This window comes from Xiphophorus hellerii, chromosome 4 (assembly GCF_003331165.1).
Source record: "Xiphophorus hellerii strain 12219 chromosome 4, Xiphophorus_hellerii-4.1, whole genome shotgun sequence".
Classification (NCBI taxonomy): Eukaryota; Metazoa; Chordata; class Actinopteri; order Cyprinodontiformes; family Poeciliidae; genus Xiphophorus; species Xiphophorus hellerii.
In genome coordinates this window covers 5,294,458-5,315,610 of record NC_045675.1, presented here as the reverse complement: position 1 = coordinate 5,315,610, position 21,153 = coordinate 5,294,458, and the positions used below count along the sequence as shown (strand labels likewise).

General features: G+C 36.0%; 1 protein-coding gene across 3 annotated transcripts; it reads left to right on the top strand.

Moving 5' to 3' along the window:
• The first annotated feature begins 83 nt into the window (after positions 1-83).
• On the top strand, positions 84-15,800 carry ttc17 (tetratricopeptide repeat domain 17). 3 transcript variants are annotated; one of them, XM_032560102.1, is made up of 25 exons: positions 84-287; positions 1,446-1,535; positions 1,662-1,831; positions 1,935-2,046; positions 2,405-2,536; positions 2,899-3,008; positions 3,102-3,249; positions 3,687-3,826; positions 4,215-4,375; positions 4,882-4,994; positions 5,734-5,886; positions 6,655-6,770; positions 7,671-7,827; positions 7,948-8,019; positions 8,301-8,525; positions 9,115-9,334; positions 11,429-11,548; positions 12,004-12,299; positions 12,412-12,565; positions 12,650-12,770; positions 12,942-13,101; positions 13,386-13,469; positions 14,406-14,525; positions 14,625-14,768; positions 14,868-15,800. In XM_032560102.1, the coding sequence occupies exons 1-25, from the start codon at positions 117-119 to the stop codon at positions 14,997-14,999; spliced, it is 3,621 nt and encodes a 1,206-aa protein (XP_032415993.1). In that variant the 5' UTR covers positions 84-116; the 3' UTR covers positions 15,000-15,800. The 3 variants fall into 3 exon arrangements, with proteins under 3 accessions (XP_032415993.1, XP_032415994.1, XP_032415992.1); XM_032560103.1 differs by having other exon boundaries at positions 1,659-1,831; positions 11,432-11,548; XM_032560101.1 differs by having other exon boundaries at positions 1,659-1,831.
• The last annotated feature ends 5,353 nt before the right edge of the window (positions 15,801-21,153 follow it).

Sequence of the window (21,153 nt, the reverse complement as noted above, 5' to 3'; positions counted from 1 at the left end):
TTTCCTACGTCATCGAAGATGACTCCGGCTGCTGGATTTTTTTCGCTTGCTGGGCACGCGAGCACCATCACGCGGTAGGAGACTGACGTTGCCGCAGAGCAGCAGGAGACAGAAAAATGGCGGACCTCAGGAAAATCTGTCCTGAGTCTTTGCCCTGCCGTGTCAACCACACACAGAAAACGTCCTTCCAGGGGAAGCTTTTCGTCTTTCTTTGTGTACTTATAGTGGATTCCGGAGGAGCCACGACACATTGGGTCGTCACAGAGGATGGGAAAATTCAACAACAAGTATGCCAGTTAGCTTACTACCTGCTAACGCTTACGTTATGTGGTTAGCCTAAACAGCTAAGTATTTTCCCCCCCTATAAATTAGTAATAACGACTTTCTGCATTGCTCTGTAATTGTATTTATTGGAACCTACTAAGACTTACAAGCCCTGGTCTTGTTTTATAGAAAGGGTGCAAGTGTTGGTCTAAAAACAAAATGTTTAAGTATCGTAGCTTGACGTGTTTAAGTAAGATAACGTCACTCTGTCAATCGGTTGTGAAAGTCCAGTTCAAGATGATGACCACATCATCGCAAAGCAACATACGTTCATCTGATAGAAACGTCTAAGAAGCAATTAATCTACGCGAGACACATAGTTCCTGTTTTAAGTGACACGCTAATTAATGGGTCTGACAGGATAAGTTAGCAATACTGGAGTGAGTTCAAGATGTGTACAAGTACAATAATTGTGCTGTTAACATCATCGAGTAGGTTTGCAGATTTTCTAAATGCTTGTGGATGATACCAAGATCACTCATTCGGACTGAAAAAAGGGCATCTACAAGGTTTAAATTTTAAATTCTAGGATCATTTATCCTCTCATTTAACATTTTAAACTTGTTGGAAATGTGGGTTCTTATAATAGAAAATATCTAAATCATTTTTGTAGACATTACCAATTGGTCTTTAACAATTTTTCTTAACTCTGCGTGTAAGAGGTTATAATACATGTCAGGTAACTGACTTGTAAAAATCCGTTTATTCTGACTATTATTATAAATAGTCAGTGGCATTTCGTTTTCACTATTAGTATTAGGCACTCAATATTCTGCCTTAGACAAAAAAAAAGTAATTTTGCCCCTTATATATTATGTCAATTGTGAAATTAGCATATACATTTTTTATGGCTCTTTAGCTTCAAATTAAATTCCAGTTATCTTTAGATGAATAAAAACAGTTTTGGTGGATGAGAAGTTTAGCAATAAACACCACCTATGTTGTTTCAAAGTATGAACTCATAGACAGTAAATTATATTCTGGATATGTTTATGAAATTTTCAAAACTGCAAACCACAATGGCAAATCACACAGTTTTTGTGAACATGGAAGCGGCAGATGAATGTTTAATTTACATTACCTACATCCAGAGATTAATCCACTGCCTCATTCCAATTCAGGTGGACTCTCCTTTGAATCTAAAACATCCTCATGATGTGGTAATCTTCATGAGACAAGAAACTCGTGTAAACTACCTCAAGACTTTGGAGGTGTGTGGGTTTCTCTTTTGATTTTACTGTAGTCAAAGAGTTGACAGTTGGATATTTTCATTCCTTTGCATTTCATTTTGGCTTTACTAATTTTAAGACTAGTTTTTGTTTACGTTATGTGAGCAGAAGCAGTTAGTAGCACAAAAGATTCACATTGAGGAGAATGAAGACCGAGATACAGGTTTGGAGCAGCGGCACTACAAAGAGGATTCAGATTGCATAATGGCAAAGGTGCCACTGGGAGACCTGGATCTGTATGATGGTACTTATATCTCCTTGGAGAGTAAAGACATGAGGTAAGCTTTAGTAAAATGTCAAAACAAGTAGTTGTGATTTGACAAGAAATATGACAGTGGAATTTGATTAAGACATAATCAAATTCTTCTCCTCTCATTGCAGCCCTGAAGATTATGTCGATTCACAATCTGCTCTGCCCCCCGATCTAGAAAAGCCAGACTGTGCTAAGGTTTTTGAACTACCTTATAGTATCCATGCTTTCCAGCATCTCAGGGTGAGTAGTTGTTTAATTTTTTGATTGCACTCAGTAATTTGTAGCATGCATTTATAATCTGAGCAAAAGTATTTGAGAGATATGCTATGCTCTGCAGGCAGACATTGCCCTCATTATTTTCTTTTAAAACAGAAGCGAGAGGTTATATTAGAGATACCTGCAGAGAATCATAAATTAAAGTTAATATTTTAAATTTCAGTTTAGTTCCAACAACAGATTATGAACAAGGACCCTAGGGTAATTATTTGTTGTATAATAACTTGAAATAAAGTTTCTTTTTTCTTTTTTTTTTTAAAGTGCTGACTGTACAACATGGGACAATTCTGTATAATCTGTATTTTCATTTGCTTTGTCATAGGGTGTACAGGAGAGAGCAAACTTGACCTCCCCACTTCTTTCTAAGGATGATCCCATTTTTAGTTCTTTAACTAAAAAGTTTGGCCGCACTATTGATGAAGTGGGCCACCGCATTCATCAGAGCTTGCTGAGGGTAAACTTTTCCTGAACAACTTTGGTCCTTAAAGTGTATTAAAAAAAAATAAAATAACAACAATAATTTGCTGCTTTTATAGAATTGGGTCTGTTTTGAAAAACCTTATCTGAGATGGTTTTGAGATTTTTATTTGACTTTATTTTGTGTTCAACTGAAGTCTGCATGTGACAATGTCTGTACCTTTGAAAGAAATATAAACGCAGTACATACTCTATTTGCATTCTGCATCTTCATCTGCATGTGAGCCTTAATGGGCATCTGAGATTCATTGTTCAGTGCAGCTTAATGTGCATCATTGCTGTGAGGTAGCTTTTTATAGAGCTTTAAAATGTTTTTACTTTACGCTTTTTGTTTTTCAGAATTCCTCTTCCTGGGTGTTGTATAACATGGCATCCTTTTACTGGCGTATGAAAAATGAACCTCAGAGGGCAGTGGACTGTGTAGTACGTGCTTTGCATTTTTCTCCAAGGTAATAACTAGTGGGCCAAAAGGCCTTTGCACTACTATATTGTGTACTGTGAGTATACTCACAGGTGTGTCAATGTGTGTTTTGTTCTTACAGACAGCACAAGGATATAGCGCTGATAAACATGGCCAACATCCTGCACCGGGCCCATTTCTCAGCTGATGCTGCTATTCTTGCCCATGCTGCCCTAGACCTTACCTCAGATCTCTTTACAAGTCATTACACATTGGGCAACATTTACGCTGTAAGTAAAAGTGAAACCTGTCAGCTTCACTGAAAGCTCTTATGTCTACTTCAAAGAGTGGTCATATGCAAAGGATCTTAAGTGTATACACTTTCTAGCTCTGCTTTTTTGCCTCTGTCTGTTGGAGATACTTTAAAAAAGACAACGTATTCCTAAACTAAGTGTATGTAATGTTTCTGTTGCCTATAAACATAGTTGGAATTGAGGACATTTATTTTTCAGGAATTACTGTTTATAGAAAACAGATTTGTACATTAAATTAAAAACTGCTTCACCACAACGTGAACTATATTCCCAATGCTTTGATATTTATACTCTGCTGTTTGTATATATATATATATATATACCGTATATATATATATACATATTTATATATATGTTCGACCTGCGCTGCATTCATTGTCTTGATTTATACTCTTCTGTTGCTGTTTCACCAGATGCTTGGGGAATACAACCACTCAGTGTTGTGCTATGAGCAGGCACTGCAGGCCCAGCCAGGCTTTGAGCAGGCCTTGAGGAGGAAACACGCTGTGCTCTGTCAGCAAAAGCTGGAGCAGCGCCTAGAAGCTCAACACAGGTAGGCCAATGCTTGTGCGGAGGCTCTTGCAGGTTTTTTGTTCCTTTTTTTCATGCAACCTACACTCCCTACAGAAAATGAGAGTTCAAACTGGGTACATTGCAAGATTAAGCCATAAGCTTCTGTACCATTAGATTGTTTGGTATGTCTGCAAAGCATTTTTGTAATTTGTTATTCCTTTCCAGACGAATATCCGTAAGAAAAATTGCTGTCAAAAGTGACAGTGTGCTGAATGTATATTTACTTTCATTGCAAAATAAGTTTCATGTTGATAACAAGTAGAAATACTTGGAGTTGAGAAATGCCTAGATTTGGCAAACTGTCAATTGTTTGTTCATATTTTCTGATAACTATTCTGTATTTTTCATCTTTGCTTGTCTGGTTGCAGATCCCTGCAGAGGACTCTGAATGAACTGAAGGAGTACCAGAAGCAACATGACCACTACCTCCGCCAACAGGAGGCACTAGAAAAACACAAGCTGCTGCAAGAGGAGCAGATTCTGCGCAATATTATCCATGAAACCCAAATGGCCAAGGAAGCTCAGCTTGGTGAGATACAATTTCTCTTAGCTAAACTAGGCCATGAAAGAGTTGAGAAAAATAATATTTAACAAAAACTAAAATTTGTGCTTTCACTTTTTAAAGTTCCACATAGTTCCAACACAGTTCTACTATATTGGAAATTAATATACAACTTCCAATACTGTCGGACATTGTATATTAGGACAGCAGAGATAAACTGCGACTGCATAAATCTAAAGAAACGTTTGATGTGAAATGTGTGTAACGATGTCACTCTTGTGAAAAATTTGAATTGCAGCTTTTTTTTACAGCACTTGTCAGCAATTCCAGCAAGGCATTTTATTGTCAGTCACACCTTAGTAGTTTAACTATGAACCACACCCTCCCTCCAACAACAATACACATTTTTTGTTTTGAAACAGAACTATTTATATAATCATAACGTCATTATTTACTTGCCTAATAAGCTGTAAGACACAAATAATGCCAAAGTGTTGAGCACCATAGGTTTTTTTGTTTGTTTTTATTTTCAGGAAATCATCAGATGTGCCCACTAGGTCAGCAGCAACGCCGTTTGTACTGCCCCTTCGATCTCCCTGTGCGTTATCACCGGGGTGATCTTTTTGAACATGTCCACCATGTCCAAGTGAGTTTTGGGATAGAAAAAAAGTAGAACATGAAGTGTAAGTCAAAAGTGTACACACAAGCAGGTATTCTTATTCTTTATTGTTATAAGTGTATATTTGTTTTATTTATGGCACTTGTGAATATCATGTAAGCAAATTATTGTACCCAGTAGTAGAGTTTTCATTATGGCAATAACCATAAAAGTGATTGAAGTGGAAAAGCACTCCCTCCCCATCTCGGTAAAGACAAGCCAAAAAGCCAAGAATATTTCAGGAACTTTGAACATGATTTGGGTGTGGAGGTGAGAAAGTTTCCGCCCCTAATTCTCTCTACTGCAAAGATATGTTATTACCATTCTTATAAAACCTCCCAGTTTCCCAAATATGAAGCTACATTCACCTTGCTTTTTAGGGAAAATACAGACCTTGAAGGAATGTTTAAAATCAAAGATTAAATTGTCAAAAGCTATTCAGTCTGATTATTTAAACTACAGCAGTGTTTAATATATTTGATCAAAAACTACATTAATCCAAGATACCTTTTTTGGATAATGGATGTATCTAGAAAATATTGATTTCTGTTTTGACACATTTAACCTATTATTACTTATTATATTTAACTGAAATCAGAGTAATGTAGTACTTCACTATGAGACCCTAAAGAGATATTTGAGGACAAATTATTATTAACACAGTTAATAAGAAAACTGACGCATCAGCTAGCTGAATCTAAAGTTCTTTTTCTGTGTTGGTTTACAGTTTGGAGAGGCGTTGTCTGTAGCATCCAGTGTGGCGCTTGTATCAGAACGCAGCTCCAACCAGACAGCTTCCAGCCCCCAGCTCCGTCCCACTGTGTCTGGTGATCAGGATCCTGCTGCAGCCCTCTGGGGTGGCCATCAGGAGTATACACAGGCAAGAGGAACACTGACACTTTACTTGTACTTGTTCTACAGAGACTATTAAATTAAGCAGACCTGATAAACATAAAATTATGCACTTTTTTGTGATTTTCTGTTGACAGAAATATCTTCCTTATAGTATTGGTTTGAAAACAAGGACTAATTTTGTAACAGACTGTATTATGTGGTTGTTAAAATGTAGTTTTGGGTCTGTGACGATGCCTAAGTTTTTTGCATGTGTGTGGTCTTTAAACTAAGTACTAAGCTAAAAACTAAACTGGGTACTTGTAGGTACCTACACTCTCAGTGTCTCAGAAATTAAAATTTATATTCTAGTACCACAGAAGTTGAGTTAAGAATAGTATAAAAATATTGAATAAAAGTGGCATGAGAATGGAGCCTTGAGGATCCCATAAGCAGGATGAAAGAAACATCTGCACTGTTGTTCCAATATTATATTATATCCAATATTATATGCAATCTTGCAATAATTTTATGTTTTAAAGATGTGGATACAAATAAACTAGAAAGGTCACAGATTTAAACTGCTCGTGTTATTGAATAAATTTTCCATTCAATTTTTTGTGAACCAGCTAAATATAATACATTGTTTGATTCATCATTCTAATATTTGACAGATTATGGTTTGCTGATCTAAACTGTAGATTTGTTTAATTTTGTAGCCAGAACAGTAAATCACGTTAGAAGTTTTTTCTGGTCTTATTTTTACTAAAGCCTTTGCTTCTGATGAGGAATGATTGAAAATGTGGTTTTGTTTTAGGACACACAGAGGACATTGTGGCCTCAGAGGTCAGACTGTGCCCATCAGTACCCAAGTATACCACCTGCCCATCTGCTACCAACCTACTTCCTCTTGCCTGAAGCACAGGGCCTGGGGTTAGTTCACATTATTTGATTGACTTTTGATAAATATTCTTTAACCAAGAACTTAAATTGACAGTTAGAAAGTTAATCACCTAAAGATATTTGTGTCTCTTTCAAATGACTCTAAATGTAATTATGTTTAGGTGAATTTTAATACTTTTTATGGCTTTCTTTCATAATTTGGATCCAATAAAACCTTATTTGGTGACTTATATGTATATACATCACCGAGTAAGCCTTTTTACTAAGACCGAAGTAATTACAGCATGCTGAGTTTTCTTCATGCATTGTGTGTGGATGCTTTTGCTACTTTGTTTTTGTTTGTTTTCTGTAGAACTTTAATGTGACCTATTATCTTAGCCAGATTTGGTTAGTTTCACAATCTCATCAGCTGTTTTGTTTGATTGATGCTTCTGCAAATTAGACCGTGATTCTGGAAAATATCTTTGCTGTGATTGTTTAAAAATTAAGACCTTGCTAGACCAGTCAGAATTAATTAAGTTGTCACTATGCAAAACTGCCTCCGGGAACTTCTGTTATCAGCTGTTCTTGTTTGAGATACACCAAAGATACTTCACTAAGGCAGAGAAATATAACTGACAACAAGCCCTATTTGTGTATAAATAGGGATGCACAATATTACTAAATATTTTTAGTAAATATAATTTGCAATATATTCTCATTTTCATTTTTTGTGTGGTTACATTGCTCTGTGATCTAAAGCATGTTGGGCAATGCCATTTAGGTCCGTTAACATTTCCTAATTGCTCATAGATTGATCTCACATTGGCATGTTCTCTGGTTTATTGAGAAACTACAGACCAAACGACAACAAAAAATAATAATTTTAGTGCTACATTGGCTGCACATTGAAAACATTTCATAACACACAATTGAATTATTTCTTTTCAGCCCAGTGGCAACTCTCCTGTATAGCAGCGCTGGCCCCATTTCAGTAGACAGTCCACCAGACTGTAGTCCTGTCCCTCAACCATATCCAGCTTTCCTCCCTGCCTCATTAGACTGGCCCCTGGAAGAAAAGAAGCTGCCAGATTCCTTTGCATCTGAGGTATCAGTTTGTTCATTGATTAAATAATATACGACTGTGTTGGTTTAAATGTTGTGTTGTTTTGTTTCTTTTCTCTTTTCAAATTAAAGTTAAATGATATATACACATCTTTGTTTACAGATGCTACATTTACGCAGTGGAGGATTTACACTGGAGCAAGTTGGCGACAGAATAGCACAAGCTATACAAGAAGTAAACTCTCATTTTTATTTTTTCACAGCAGCATATTGTATTCAGTAATATAGACAGTCTCAGCACAATATACGTAAAAAATTAACAATATAAAACACTTTATTCATCTTTAACATCAAAAATTTAATTTACACAATGTTCAGCCATTGTTCAGACACTTAAGTTTTTGTTTGGTTGATAAAAGGCATCTGTCACCTCTCAAAATGCGCTTACATACTCCTATTTAAATTTATTATGCACTTTACTAAGTCTTCCTATTAAGAGCTAACTTGTTTGTTTAGGCCACTATACCCCACTGGCTGGTCAACAATGAGGCAGCTCTATTTTGGCAGGCCAAAGGCAACGGCAGTCGTGCCTTGCAGTGCCTGCGTCAGGTGTTGAACTCTGCTCCGCCTTCGCACCATCACATGGCCTTCACCAATGCTGCTAACCTGCTGCTGCACTACGGTTTGACCCCCCATGCACAAATGCTGCTGGACCATGTGTTGACATTCAATACATCTGAGGTAAATGAAAGTTGGTTTATAAAGTAATATGCATTTTAAAACTGCATATTCAAGAAATTTCTTTAAAAGAAAAATTGGTTTTAGATTGGTTTGTATCTTCAGAAATTGTGATTGTGAATATGAATAAAAAATGGTTAGACATCCAGGGTGTGAGTGAGACATGACAAATTTTAGCAATAGTTTAAGCAATAGTTTTTGCTTTTTTATTTGTTTTTGTAGGTCTCAAACAATCTAGAATAAGTGTTTAATAATTACATCTTGTTCTAACTCGCATATTGCAGATTTTATACTTGTTTAATGTAAGTTAGTTCAAATGTCAAAAATTACAATTTTGTGTGGGGTTGTTTTTCCATCAGCTGCATATGCTGCATTCAGGTAAACTTGGTGCACTCAAAGAGCAGTGCACCTTGAAAGTTAATAGAGATGTCACTTTAAACACTGCAATTTGTGAACAAGGATGTTTAGACTGTATACCTTGTTTTATCTATCAGTGTCAGATACAAAGATGCCTGTTAAATCTCAGTGTCAAGATTCGCATGTTACACCTGAGGTAACTTCCTCTCTGTCTCGTTTTGTTTTCCTCGCTCAGCCTCACGCCCTGCTCAGCTTGGTGAATGTGCATTTAGCCCAGAGCAATGTGACAGGTGCTCTGGCCTTGTTTCGCCACATTCTGGAGACAACCCTGTCCTCGTCGTCTTCCTTCTCATCCATTGCTGCCTGCGAGCAATGTCGCACCAACCTGCCTTTACTACGCTGTCTTCAGTTCTACCCTTCGCTTTACAATCTTTCCCACCGACAACCTTGTTCACGTAAGTAACCTAAACAGAGTAAGGAAATTTTTTCCTCAAAATATCTAAAAAAAAACAAACAAAAAAACCTTTCACTGGTGGGGTGCAATAAAATAATGAATCATATTTTAATAAAACAAAGTATTTGAGTCCGTACGCAAAGGTTTACATTTAAATAGATATTGGTTGATGACTAGGAGAAGTACATGATTCATATGATGATGTACTCTAATTTCTTTCATACTGTAGTTTATCCAACTTAACCAATCTAGATGCAGTTATATTCAAAATGTCTCGCCTCAAACAAACAAGCAGCTTTACATTTTTCTCTTTTAAATCACACAACTGTGAGAATAAAATGTATTTTGTTAAATACAGGGCTTTCAGTCAAAGTATTTAATTTTACACTTACAGCCGCTGCATTTTATTTGAAATGCAACTTAAAAAATCTGAATCCTTTTCTTAACATGCCTCTCTACCCAGTCTGAATACAGCATAATTACCCAAACTGCATAAATAAATGTGTTGCGATGTCTCTGTAATAATATTTATCTATGAAGTTTGTTCTCAAAAATGCTGTTCAACTAACATTTGTGTTACCTATTGCTGTTTTATCATGCAAAACCGCCATCAAATGGTGCTTCTCCATGCCATCAGTCAAACACACCAGAGTGGAGGTCCTCTATTCTCATAGGTCACAGATCACTTTATGCTGCATTCATTTGCACTTGGACATATATTCTCATTTAAACACATTTTCAGATGTTATTTGTTTTGACAATCCACACTGCAATGAAAGGAGTTAAATTTTTTTCTCTAATTAAATAATCAAAATCAAAGAATTAAGCCCAGTCCTATTTTTTTCCACATATTTTTTCAGTTTGAATTGAAATCTATTAGCCTTAGGGATGAGCTCTTAAATTTCAAACCATTACTAAGAGTTACCAATCAGAACAGAATAAGTTGCTCTTATTTTTGATAAACACTAACTTTTTACTTGTACCACAAGGTGGCATCCTTAGCCACCAAGTGGACTGCTAACTGCCACTGTTTCTTTTCATTGCATCTCCAACTGGTACTACACTGTATATATATATATAAACTGTATATATATGTATTAAATAATACATTTGCATTGCAGAATACGTTGGTGACAATAAACTTTTGAACCCAGAGAAAAAAGATTAATTGGGAAATTTCCCAGATTTAAAAAAATCTAAATCAGCTTTCTGATTGGACAGAGGAAGTAAAAGGAGTCTGTGTGATATGTGCTTTCATGTTGTCCCCTCTGAGGACCTTTAGAGTTGCTGTAAAAAATGCTGTGATGTATGATGTGTTCTTTATTTGAACAGAAACCACGCGTTTTCTTTTTTCGGTGCAGCTGAGGAGAAAAGTGCTTTGAAGTGGAGAAATTCTGCTTCTCAATAATTTAAGCAGCTGAAAATAGCTAATGGTAGCTTTAGATAAGACTATATTTTGCTCTCTAAAGCTAAATATTGTTGCGGTAAAACATTCTTGAGTACTTGAGTTCAAACAAGCTCTAACACAACACTCCTGTTTTATTAGTAAAGATTACAGAGGTAGCTCCTTGGTGCTTGAATGGAAATGTGTCTGTTTATGTTTGCTCAAACTCTTTAAAATTGAGGAATCTCTTATTCAACAGCTCAACTTCTAAAATGTATATAAATGGAGTTTGTTTTCAAATGCAATATGGAGCCATGAAGGAAGTGGAATAAAAGTCTCAATTTCTGTGCTGTAAAAAAAGAACTGTAGCTCAAATAAAAACTGAAAGTCAACAGAGTACAGAAGATAAAAAACTACAAAAGGAACCATAGTTTGTGTTTCTTAAAATACAAAATATATTCTGGTGTGAAATTTGCAGGTTTCTTTGCATATGTAAAATCTGTATTTTCCTGAGCTTTTGTGCAAATGACTTTGTCTTACACAGTTGCTGAAGCAAAATGATGATTCTGCAGTTTATCATATAATCAGAACTTTATATGTAAATTACAATAAGATGTTGGTTTCTATTGATATGTTTTAAAAACCACCAATGTGATTATAATAAAAGTAGTAATGCTTTGAATACTAATTGAAGTTTTTTCGCTGATCCAGAAGATGGAACCTGCATGACTGAGGAAGACTTTGGCATACAGCTGGAGGAATGGGAGGACAGTGACGAGAAGCAGGACGCAACTGCCAGTTCTGCCATTGAAGACATGTTGCTCTTTGAGAGTAAGATCAGAACTTTATTTGATCTGTTATGAAAACTAATTAACAGTTAGGAAAACTGGTTAGCCCACAATTAAAATTAAAGTTATTTTTAACATTCAGTGCTTTGCAAGAGTATTTAAACCTTTTTCCTCCACATTGATACATTACAACCGTTAGTATAATCCCATTCCTCTCAATTCAATTCAGCTTGATATTACAGTACAACCCAATTTTATTTCAGTCTAGAAAAGTATTTAAGAAGAAGAAACAAACATACGACATTATGTTATACACAATAAATAAATAGGTTATGCTTTCCTAATTCCCAGAACTGAAACTGTTTTGTTTAGTTTAGCTCATAATGATGCTTTTGGAGTTTGCTTCATGAACAAAAAAACTGCAGATGACGATTTAATCCTGATTAGTTTTCTTTTTGTTTGTTTTCAATGCTTTTCTTCTTTTTTCCAATCATTCAGATGTAATCCTAGACAGTAATGGCTCAGGTGAGGCGACAACACAGCAACAGGCTTCTCCCTCCTCCACAGGAACTGCCAAAATGTCGTCATCTTTTGGAGACGGAGGAGTGGAAAAAGAGGAGGAATGGCAGCTGAAGGAGGACATAATGGGAGCATTTGAGGGAGCGCTGGATGTGGGAGGAAAACGCGGAGACCTGCAAGGCATCAGAGTGCTGAAGAATGACCGCGTCATGGGGGCCCGAGCAGGAAGTGGACCGTGTTTTGGAAACTGTGAGGATGATGATGGAGCAGAGTGGGTAAGAGTGAAAACTGAGCTTTTGTTCTGAATTAATAAAAATAATTTGGAGAATGTGACTGAAGTTATTAAGTAGGTTAGCTTGAATGTGTGTTTTTGTTGCGTGTTTTTAGATCACCTTCCAGGTAAAACGGGTCCGTAAATCAAAGGCAGATGGGTCAGAAAGTGTCTCCATGACTGATGACAGTCAAAACGAGGAGTCTATACCTGGAGGGAGCTCTGTACTGGAAATCAGTGGTCCAACTATTCCATCTCCCGGTCCTTCAGGTAGCAAAAACACCTGCTTTTTATAAGGCAGAAACATGGGGAAAAATGGTACTTGATAAGGATCTTTTTATGCTTTTTGATCAGGTCGCTGGAGAGACTATACAAGTCTTGGCTGGCCTGGACCAGAGGAGTGCCAGCGCACACGGAGGGTTGACCTCACTACTGTAGCTAGTACTTGGTTGGCTGTTTCTGCCAAGAATATTGAGTAAGTCTGTCAACATAATAAATTCAGTCAAAATCACAGTAGTTGGAATATATTTTCCTATTTTGGCATAAGCAGCAAAATAGCATGATGTCTGTTTATCGTGTTAAATTAAAAGCATGTAAAACAGGTGTTTAATCTCTCATTTTGTGTCTCATCACCACTTTAATGTAGCATCACAGAGCACATAGACTTTGCCACCCCACTCCAAGAGCCTGCAGCTGAACCTTTATGCAATGCCAACCTACCTGCCAGTATGAACACCCTTGACCACCTGGCAGGTGTAGCCAACCGCGCCTCCATCCACTACACAGGGGAAGCCCAGCTGCGAGAGGTACAGAGGCTGAGGCCAATGATTACACAAACTAATGACCAAAACAATTCAAGCTGTATGTGTGAGATTGAAATGAAGGCAGTGTTTCAGTTAATATTAAAGCAAAACCAAATAAATCGAATCACTCTGACTAAAGTGGTTAAAAATGTTACTATTCTTATTTAAAAGCCTTTTGTTTCACACATCCAGTTTGATAAATTACAGATTATGTAATTAATCAAATATCTAAGTATCAGATTATATTTTGAGTCTCACTGGGATCATTTTTTTTGTCACTTCTGAAGGTTCTGCAGAACCTTGGGAAAGATAAGTTTCCTCCCCAATCATTTGAGCAGGTGGGAACTCGCATTGCTAAAGTCTTGGAGAAGGTAAGTCCACTGAGGTGATCCAGGAGAATTTAGGAGTAATATTTACTTATGACCGGTAATTTTTTTTTTTCTACACCGTTTGGATGCAATTTTAAATACAGAATATCTTAAACGCCATGCAGTACAGACAAAATTAAATATATATACAGTACAGACCAAAAGTTTGGACACACCTTTTAATTCAATGAGTTTCCTTTATTTTCATGACTATTGACATTGTAGATTCACACTGAAGGCATCAAAACTATGAATAACACATGTGGAAATATGCACTAAACAAAAAAGTGTAAAACAACTGAAAATACCCCTTATATTCTAGTTTCTTCAAAGTAGCAACCTTTTGCTGTGATTACTGCTTTGCACACACTCTGCATTTTCTTGATGAGCTTCAAGAGGTAGTCACCTGAAATGGTTTTCACTTCATAGGTGTGTCCTGTCAGGTTAATAAGTGGGATTTCTTGCCTCATTAATAGTCATGAAAATAAAGAAAACCCATTGAATTAGAAGGTGTGTCCAAACTTTTGGTCTGTACTGTATATATACATATAAGTGGGAATTGAGTTTTAAATTGAACATTGCTAATTGGCAACCACTTGAGAGCTATATTTATATTTACTGATTGTTATTTTTGTTTTATGGATGGAGTAAAACTGTCTTCAGATATTTTAACGTCAAAGCCAAGTTTTCTCTATTGACTAAAGGAAGAACCTTGAGAGATTGAAGACTTGGTGGTTTTATGTCTTGCAGTCAGTTCTGCTAAATGTCTTTGTTTTGTTTTACAATTTCAAACATAAAACATGCAAGTTTTCTTTTCTGATTGAGTTGTGTTGGGAAGGAAAAACATGAACAGGTCTGCAACAAGTGAACAGGTAACTAAAATGGTATTAACTTTTCAAACTCAATTAATTTAGTTTTTTTTTTTTTTTCTCCAATCAGAATCAGACATCTTGGGTGTTATCCAGCATGGCTGCACTGTACTGGAGAGTGAAAGGTCAAGGCAAGAGAGCCATCGACTGCCTGCGACAAGCCCTTAACAATGCCCCTCATCACATGAAGGCAAGACAGACACAATTATTTAGTCTACTTATAGCCAGTAATAAATCCATAAATAAAATATATGTATTGTGTTTTTTCTGCTCTTGAATTATGGAACAGGATGTACCACTTATCAGCTTGGCCAACATCTTTCAAAACGCTAGGTTATGGGAGGATGCCCTCACAGTCGCTCGCATGGCTGTCGAGATTGCACCGCACTTTGTCGTGAACCACTTTACCCTTGCCAATGTCTATATTGCAATGGTAACAACACTAAATCAAATAATTGTTGGTTCTGATGTATTTTTTCTGGTCTTGTATTGTAACAGTATCTTAAATCTTTTTGTTTCTTCTCTGCAACAGGAGGAGTTTGAGAAAGCAATGCACTGGTATGAATCCACTTTGAAGCTGCAGCCAGAATTCGCCCCTGCCAAAGATCGACTGAGAACCATTCAGTGTTATCTGCTCACCAAGAGGGAGCGTCGCCAGCCCTAAACCACTCAATCTGACTTACCCAGTGACCATAAACACATCAGACACATGCACACATTCAGACATTCTCTACCACAGGAAGTTGAAAGTCAACAGTTCTAATTTTGTGTATTCCAGGCCCCTTTTCTTCATTGGTGGTCGAACAAGGTTCTGTTAATTAGGTTGAACTGTAGATAATTTAGCCCCATAACTGCAAGACTTTTGCTATTTAACAATCAAAACCTTGTGATGCTCATATCATGTTTTTTTCTGTTTGCTTAACTTTAAAAATATGTGGGGTTCAAAGTAAGTTATACATTTAAAGTCTGACTACTTCTGATGTAACTTTTAATTCAGCCTGGGCCAACCAGAACACTTTATTATTATTCTTCTTGAAGACATTTTAAAAATAAAAATAACGTTTTGCTCCTCTGTTTTCAAGAATAATGACATATTGTTGGTGCCAGTTTTAAATTCTAAATGAAAAGGCTGTATTACAGTATTTTTGCAAGAAATCTTTTGCTGAGGTGATAGGGGAATGTGCTTCTCAACTCAGAAGTTAAACGAGTTTTAATTGAGCGATAATGCCCTCTCTGTGCTTTTTTCAATGAATGGGAATTCTCGGTTTATGCACTTTTTCTTTTTGTCATTCCTATTTATATGGGACCTCCAAACTGATTTTGCTACAAGCTAATTTAAATATAAGAGTGAAAATGACATGCCATTTCATTTGCTTCTCAACGTGGAAATTACATGGCAAAAAAGAATTTATCATTGACAGTCTATTAAAAAGAAATCTGTATTAAATGTACAGTTTTAAAGGCAGCTTGTGGATTTTCTTTTATTTCTTGGTGTGATGTATGCATGCCCCTAGGAAGTGAAAACCTTGGTTGTATTCTTCCTAGTTTAGCATAAGCTATAAACATTTGTGCTGCTCCTATGTAAAAATTCCTGGTTTAAACTGTCATACAAAACAAGTCACCGGCCTAATGGTGGCACTGCTGGACTTTTTCTAGCCAGATATCATTTGTCAGCTCCTACATTATCTCCCTCTCAGTATGACGACACCACTTTCATTTTAACTCTTAATCTTTTAGAAACTGTTAAAATATGTCTTCAAAGGACAAGGACAAAATTACTGTGCATTATATAATATATGTTATATAAACACACTTGAGTGAAGCAGTTTTTTAGAGCATGCAGATTTAGATTTTTATTCTTGCAATAAATATATAAATTCAGAAAGTGAGACCATTAAAACTTTATCAACCAGGAAATTCATCATATCCTGGTTGAATAAAACCTTCTGGTAAGAAATATTTTCTAAGATTATTAGTAATTTTTTGACAGATTTCCTTTCCTGAAGCATATAGATTTTTTTATTATTTGATGAGGTAAGTGATTTTATATGCCTTTAATTTCCTTAAGTTGTAGAAGTATTTTAAAATAGTCGGTTATGAGTCCAGATTTTACTGGATGGAATAAATAATTTATTTCAGGTTCTGAACTATTTGTTATGAAGTTCTATTGTTGGAAAACGTGGAACGTAGCTCTGAAGCTATACAGTCTAAATTAATTTTGTAGATAGAATGTGTTACTCTAAAGAAATTGGACCTTTGTCTAAAACATGTCTACAAAACATTGAAGTCTGCAGTTGCTAATGAGAAAATATGTCCAAAGTACATGGTTGTTGATTCAAGGAAAAGAGATAAATGATTTTCAATTTGAAAAGAAATTGAACCCCCTTTTTATTCTGATGCTCCTAAATGAATTCAGTACAACTTCTTGTCCTGTTACCAAAGTAAATACTGTCCCCCAACATGTAACTTAGTCATATAATTTTATACCATAAATACAAGTTTTTAAGATCTCAGAGGTTCTCAGAGTAAGATTTGCAGAGATCTACTGCCCAGTTGTAGTTTGTGCCATAAATGAGATGTCATTAAAAAAATTGTGTATGTAAAGATAAGTGACCAATGCTTTTGGCAATTTACATTCCAAAAAATGCACCAAATGTTAACATACTGTAGATGCTGACTGGCAAACTCCATCTTTAGAGTGATGTTCACTGGCTACCTTTTTCCCCATCTTCTTTTGTGTTGTTGTTTATTAGTTGCCATAAGACTGCGGAACATGCATTTTTATTTATTTTTCTTTTGTTATTTAAATCTTACATGGCTGCAGTGATGATCTATCTTGCAAAAAATTGTTTCCAGAATGAGTTCTTTGCATATTTAAACAAGCTTTTCTGTTCTATTGTCACTCAACTTGTCCTTGTTTGCTGCTAACCAGACTCACATTTTAGAGCTGGTGTTACTTCCAACATAAACTATTTAAATTTCTGTACTGCATTTCCAGCATTATTTAAATATGCTAAGGATCTTTTTTTTTATCAGTTTACATATATAATATTATTATAGTGAAGTACGTATGAAAAAGGTTATCTTGTAATAAGACAATATTTCACTTGTATATATTTTAAAACAATACAAAGCTGAGATATTAATTACCCCCTGGCTGTTTAGAGCTATGCCTTGGAATGTGCTGCTGCCTCTGCAGCATGGAGCGTCATGAACTAAGGATGGAACACTGTGTTCATTCACATAAGAAGGAACAGCCACGTAGTATTCATGTGAAAAGGCACTTTTTTTTCCTGCTGGCTTTTTTTCCCCCTGAAAATACTCGTTCTAAAAATGGCTCCAGCACAAAACAAGCTGCTATTTTTAGAATCCTGTGAAGTAACAAGATGGTTGCAGAGGAGCTGAAGTGTATGCACGGAATCCTATAAAAAAAAAAAAACAAAGAAAGAAAAGCACATGCAAGGGGAAATTTGGAGCTACAAAGCCCTCCCCTCTCCTTTAGATCCACTGTGGACAAAACCTGCTGCATTGCAAATGGATCATATTTACTGTCATCCCCGCTCTCCATGTCTGTGTAGCCAAACCTCTTCTTTCACTCTTGTTTTGGAATGTTTCTCAATGAATAATTGACTGGAGCGGTATTTTTGACCATCCCTGTCTTGGGTGCAGTGTATAAATAGCTCATGTGCTGCAAAGCGTGCATGGATTTGTCAGGGGTGTTAGGCCTGGGAGTAGGAGCCCTGTTATGTAATAGGCATGTGAGTTGGCACACCACAGAAACACTGCATTGAATGGGTGTGTGTGAAAGCTCTGTTCCCATTGAGTGTTTTCAGAGCGATTGTATTCTCACTGGGAGTCCTTTGTTAAGTCTTTTGAAGCTGAGGCAGCTAATTTTTTTACCGCAATGGCAGACAAGATGCGTTAATCTTATATCAACACAAGCTTACTTATCTTGAAACATTATATACCAGATATGTTAAATTTTGATTCAAATATTATCCTCTCCACAGTAACCACCACTCTCCATATACCAGCATTTGAATTAACAATTTGTACAGCTTGTACTTTTAAATAAATACAAGAAACTGCTCTTATTTTTCAAAGGATGAGCTACTTATTAGCTTTTGAGTTCACTAAAATTATAAGTTTTTTTATTTTTGCATTTGTATGTTAGTAACCAGTTAATTAGCTTCACTGAAAAAATACTATTTGGGATTTAGTATATATAAATATTCATTACACTTTGCAGACAGATGAATGCTGCCTTCACTTCCTAATAAATCAGCTTTATAGATTCTCAAAAGGGATAGCTTTTGACTTTTCAGTCATATGTCGTTATAGTAAACTTTTGATGCTCATAGGCATGTTGGAATTTGCTCAGCGTATGCAAGTGTAAATTTAGCTCAGCATGGTTTATTTTAGAAACACTGAATGAAAGTGATGCAAGACATTATGTAATAATTGTGAGTTCCCTACATGGACATGAAAGACTATTTTTAAAGGCACTGAGATAAAGTGCACTAAGATTTCAAACACAGGCTGAATCTTTGTTTCAGATTTCATTTTATGTGTTCACTAGAAAATTGAGACAGTTCTCATCAATTCAATTATTTGTCTACAATTCAATCATATTTTACAGTTTATTAGTTGAGCAAAAATCTACCTATCTTGGCCATAAATAGATATTTTATTGCAGTATTACTCAGATTTTATGATTTGTCTCTCTTCACCTATCGATAATCTAATGAACTGTTCAAGGTGTATCCCATCTCTCCACTGTGGATTACTGGAGTGGGCTTTTTTATTTTATTTGGGCTTCTTTATTTATTTTACTTTTCTTACTTGCAAATAAAGCAAACTCTTGAACAACAAATTACATGTACTTCATAACAAAACAGCAGGAACCATGTCTCAAGTTTTATTCATGCAACAAAAAGAAAAAGGGAAAAGGGTCTGTTTTTGGACAGTAAATTATAACATGGAATCACAGAAGTAGCTCTCTTATAGATTATGGAGATATAAAGGAATATTCTAGAGGGGTTGATGGAGAATGCAAAATCATACCAACAAAGCATTTTCCTTTGTGACTCACGACGAGAAACTAATTGGTCAAAGATCCCATTTGAAATTGTTGCTACTGTGCTTAGTTATGAAATGTCTGTTATGTTGTCCGGTTGTATCTAAGGCACCTCCAAAGTGTACCTCACCTCTGGCCTATTGACTGCTGACAATAGACACCAGGTTCCTGGGAACTCTGCAAGAAGTACGTAAATAAATACATGAATGCATGTATCCACAATGGGTTCTGTGGGTTTTGCTTTGTTTTTAACCATAGTTTATGGTGCAATTATGGTGCAACAAAATATTCATTGGCATTTAGTGTTGAATTTCTTACAGCAGGGACTTTCTTCTCACTTTTACTAAAGCTAAGTATTGCAGGAATGCAACACATATTTATCATTAGTTCATCATCTAATGTCTAATGAACTAATGTCATGTTTCAGTCAGTGTATTTACAAAGAATATACAAACATCATATCATAAAGACTAGGAACAGAAAATTGAATGTTTTTACTTAAAAAAGGGAAAAAAAAACATATCTCAAAAGGATTGCTGATTATTTTTATTTAATTGATCTCCACAAACATCTTGCAGCCTTGTGCAGATCATCCTAAACTCCAATCTGAACAGGTCTTCAGCACCATGGACAGCTCACCAGTGAGTCCCTTACACTTCATTCAGAATCCTTCTCTCTTTTCAAATTTGTTTATATGGATAAGTTGAGGGGAAAACATTATTTAAATCTTACCTAATATTTATGAAAACACAGATCAAAGTTAAGGATATCTATGGTGTCACTGAATCCAAAGGGAAAATATCGCATGTGAATTGTTAATCAAATGCTTTTAATTACATAGTCTGCTATCTAAATTATACAGATGTGTGTTAGCATAATGTCGAAGGAGAAAGATACCTTAGAGAAGCTGTTATCACTGCTAATCGATCTGAGGAGTTATAAGAACCTTTACGAAACAGTTTAAACCTTTCATTCTGCAGTGAGAAGGTAATTTACAAATGGAAAACAGTTAAAACCATCACTATTTTCTCAGGAACAGACCTTATGACAAGTTACCCATTGGTTCAGATCATGCAATGTTCAAACAGACTGCAAAGAACCCAAGAACAACATAGTAGACTCCAGAAGGTTTTTTTGCAGGTTTTTTCCTTATGCCAGGGAAAGCCAAAAGTAGAAATGTTTGCCCAAGATAGAGAGTACCATATCTGAAGAAACCCAAATCTAACAGTATCACAGACTACCAGTTGTCAACCATTTTGGTGAGGGGTGATGATTTGGACTTGTTTTCCAACCCGGGTATCTCTAGATGCAAAAATACTCCAAAGTTATTTAGGGCAGATTTTTATTTTAACAATGCAAGACACGTATAAAAATGAGGGAATCAGACTGTATGGAAAGCATCTGTAAACATCAATGTTAAGGCCTTAGCACATACTTTCAGTTAGATTTAGGTCTGGACTTTGACTGGAATATGCTAACACAAGAATATGGTTTGAACTAAACCATGTGCTGGAATCTGAACGATTCCAGCACATCATTCAGATTCCAGCACCTCTGAACGATGTGCTGGAATCTTAATCTCTCCACTAGTCTCAAGTTAAGGACATGTTTCCTTCCAGGTTTGCTCTGGATGTGACTTCAACTGTCCTCAAATCAACTCTGACCAGCTTCCATGTAACGGCAGAAGACAAGCAACCCCACAGCATGATGCTGTCATCACCATGTTTCAGGCTGACAGTGT

Coding starts and splice junctions, on each gene's coding strand:
- ttc17 (XM_032560101.1), top strand. CDS start 117: ATGGCGGACCTCAGGAAAATCTGTCCTGAGTCTTTGCCCTGCCGTGTC. Junction 3,009..3,101: donor GCTTTGCATTTTTCTCCAAG/GTAATAACTAGT, acceptor TTGTTCTTACAG/ACAGCACAAGGATATAGCGC. Junction 14,526..14,624: donor ATGCCCCTCATCACATGAAG/GCAAGACAGACA, acceptor ATTATGGAACAG/GATGTACCACTTATCAGCTT.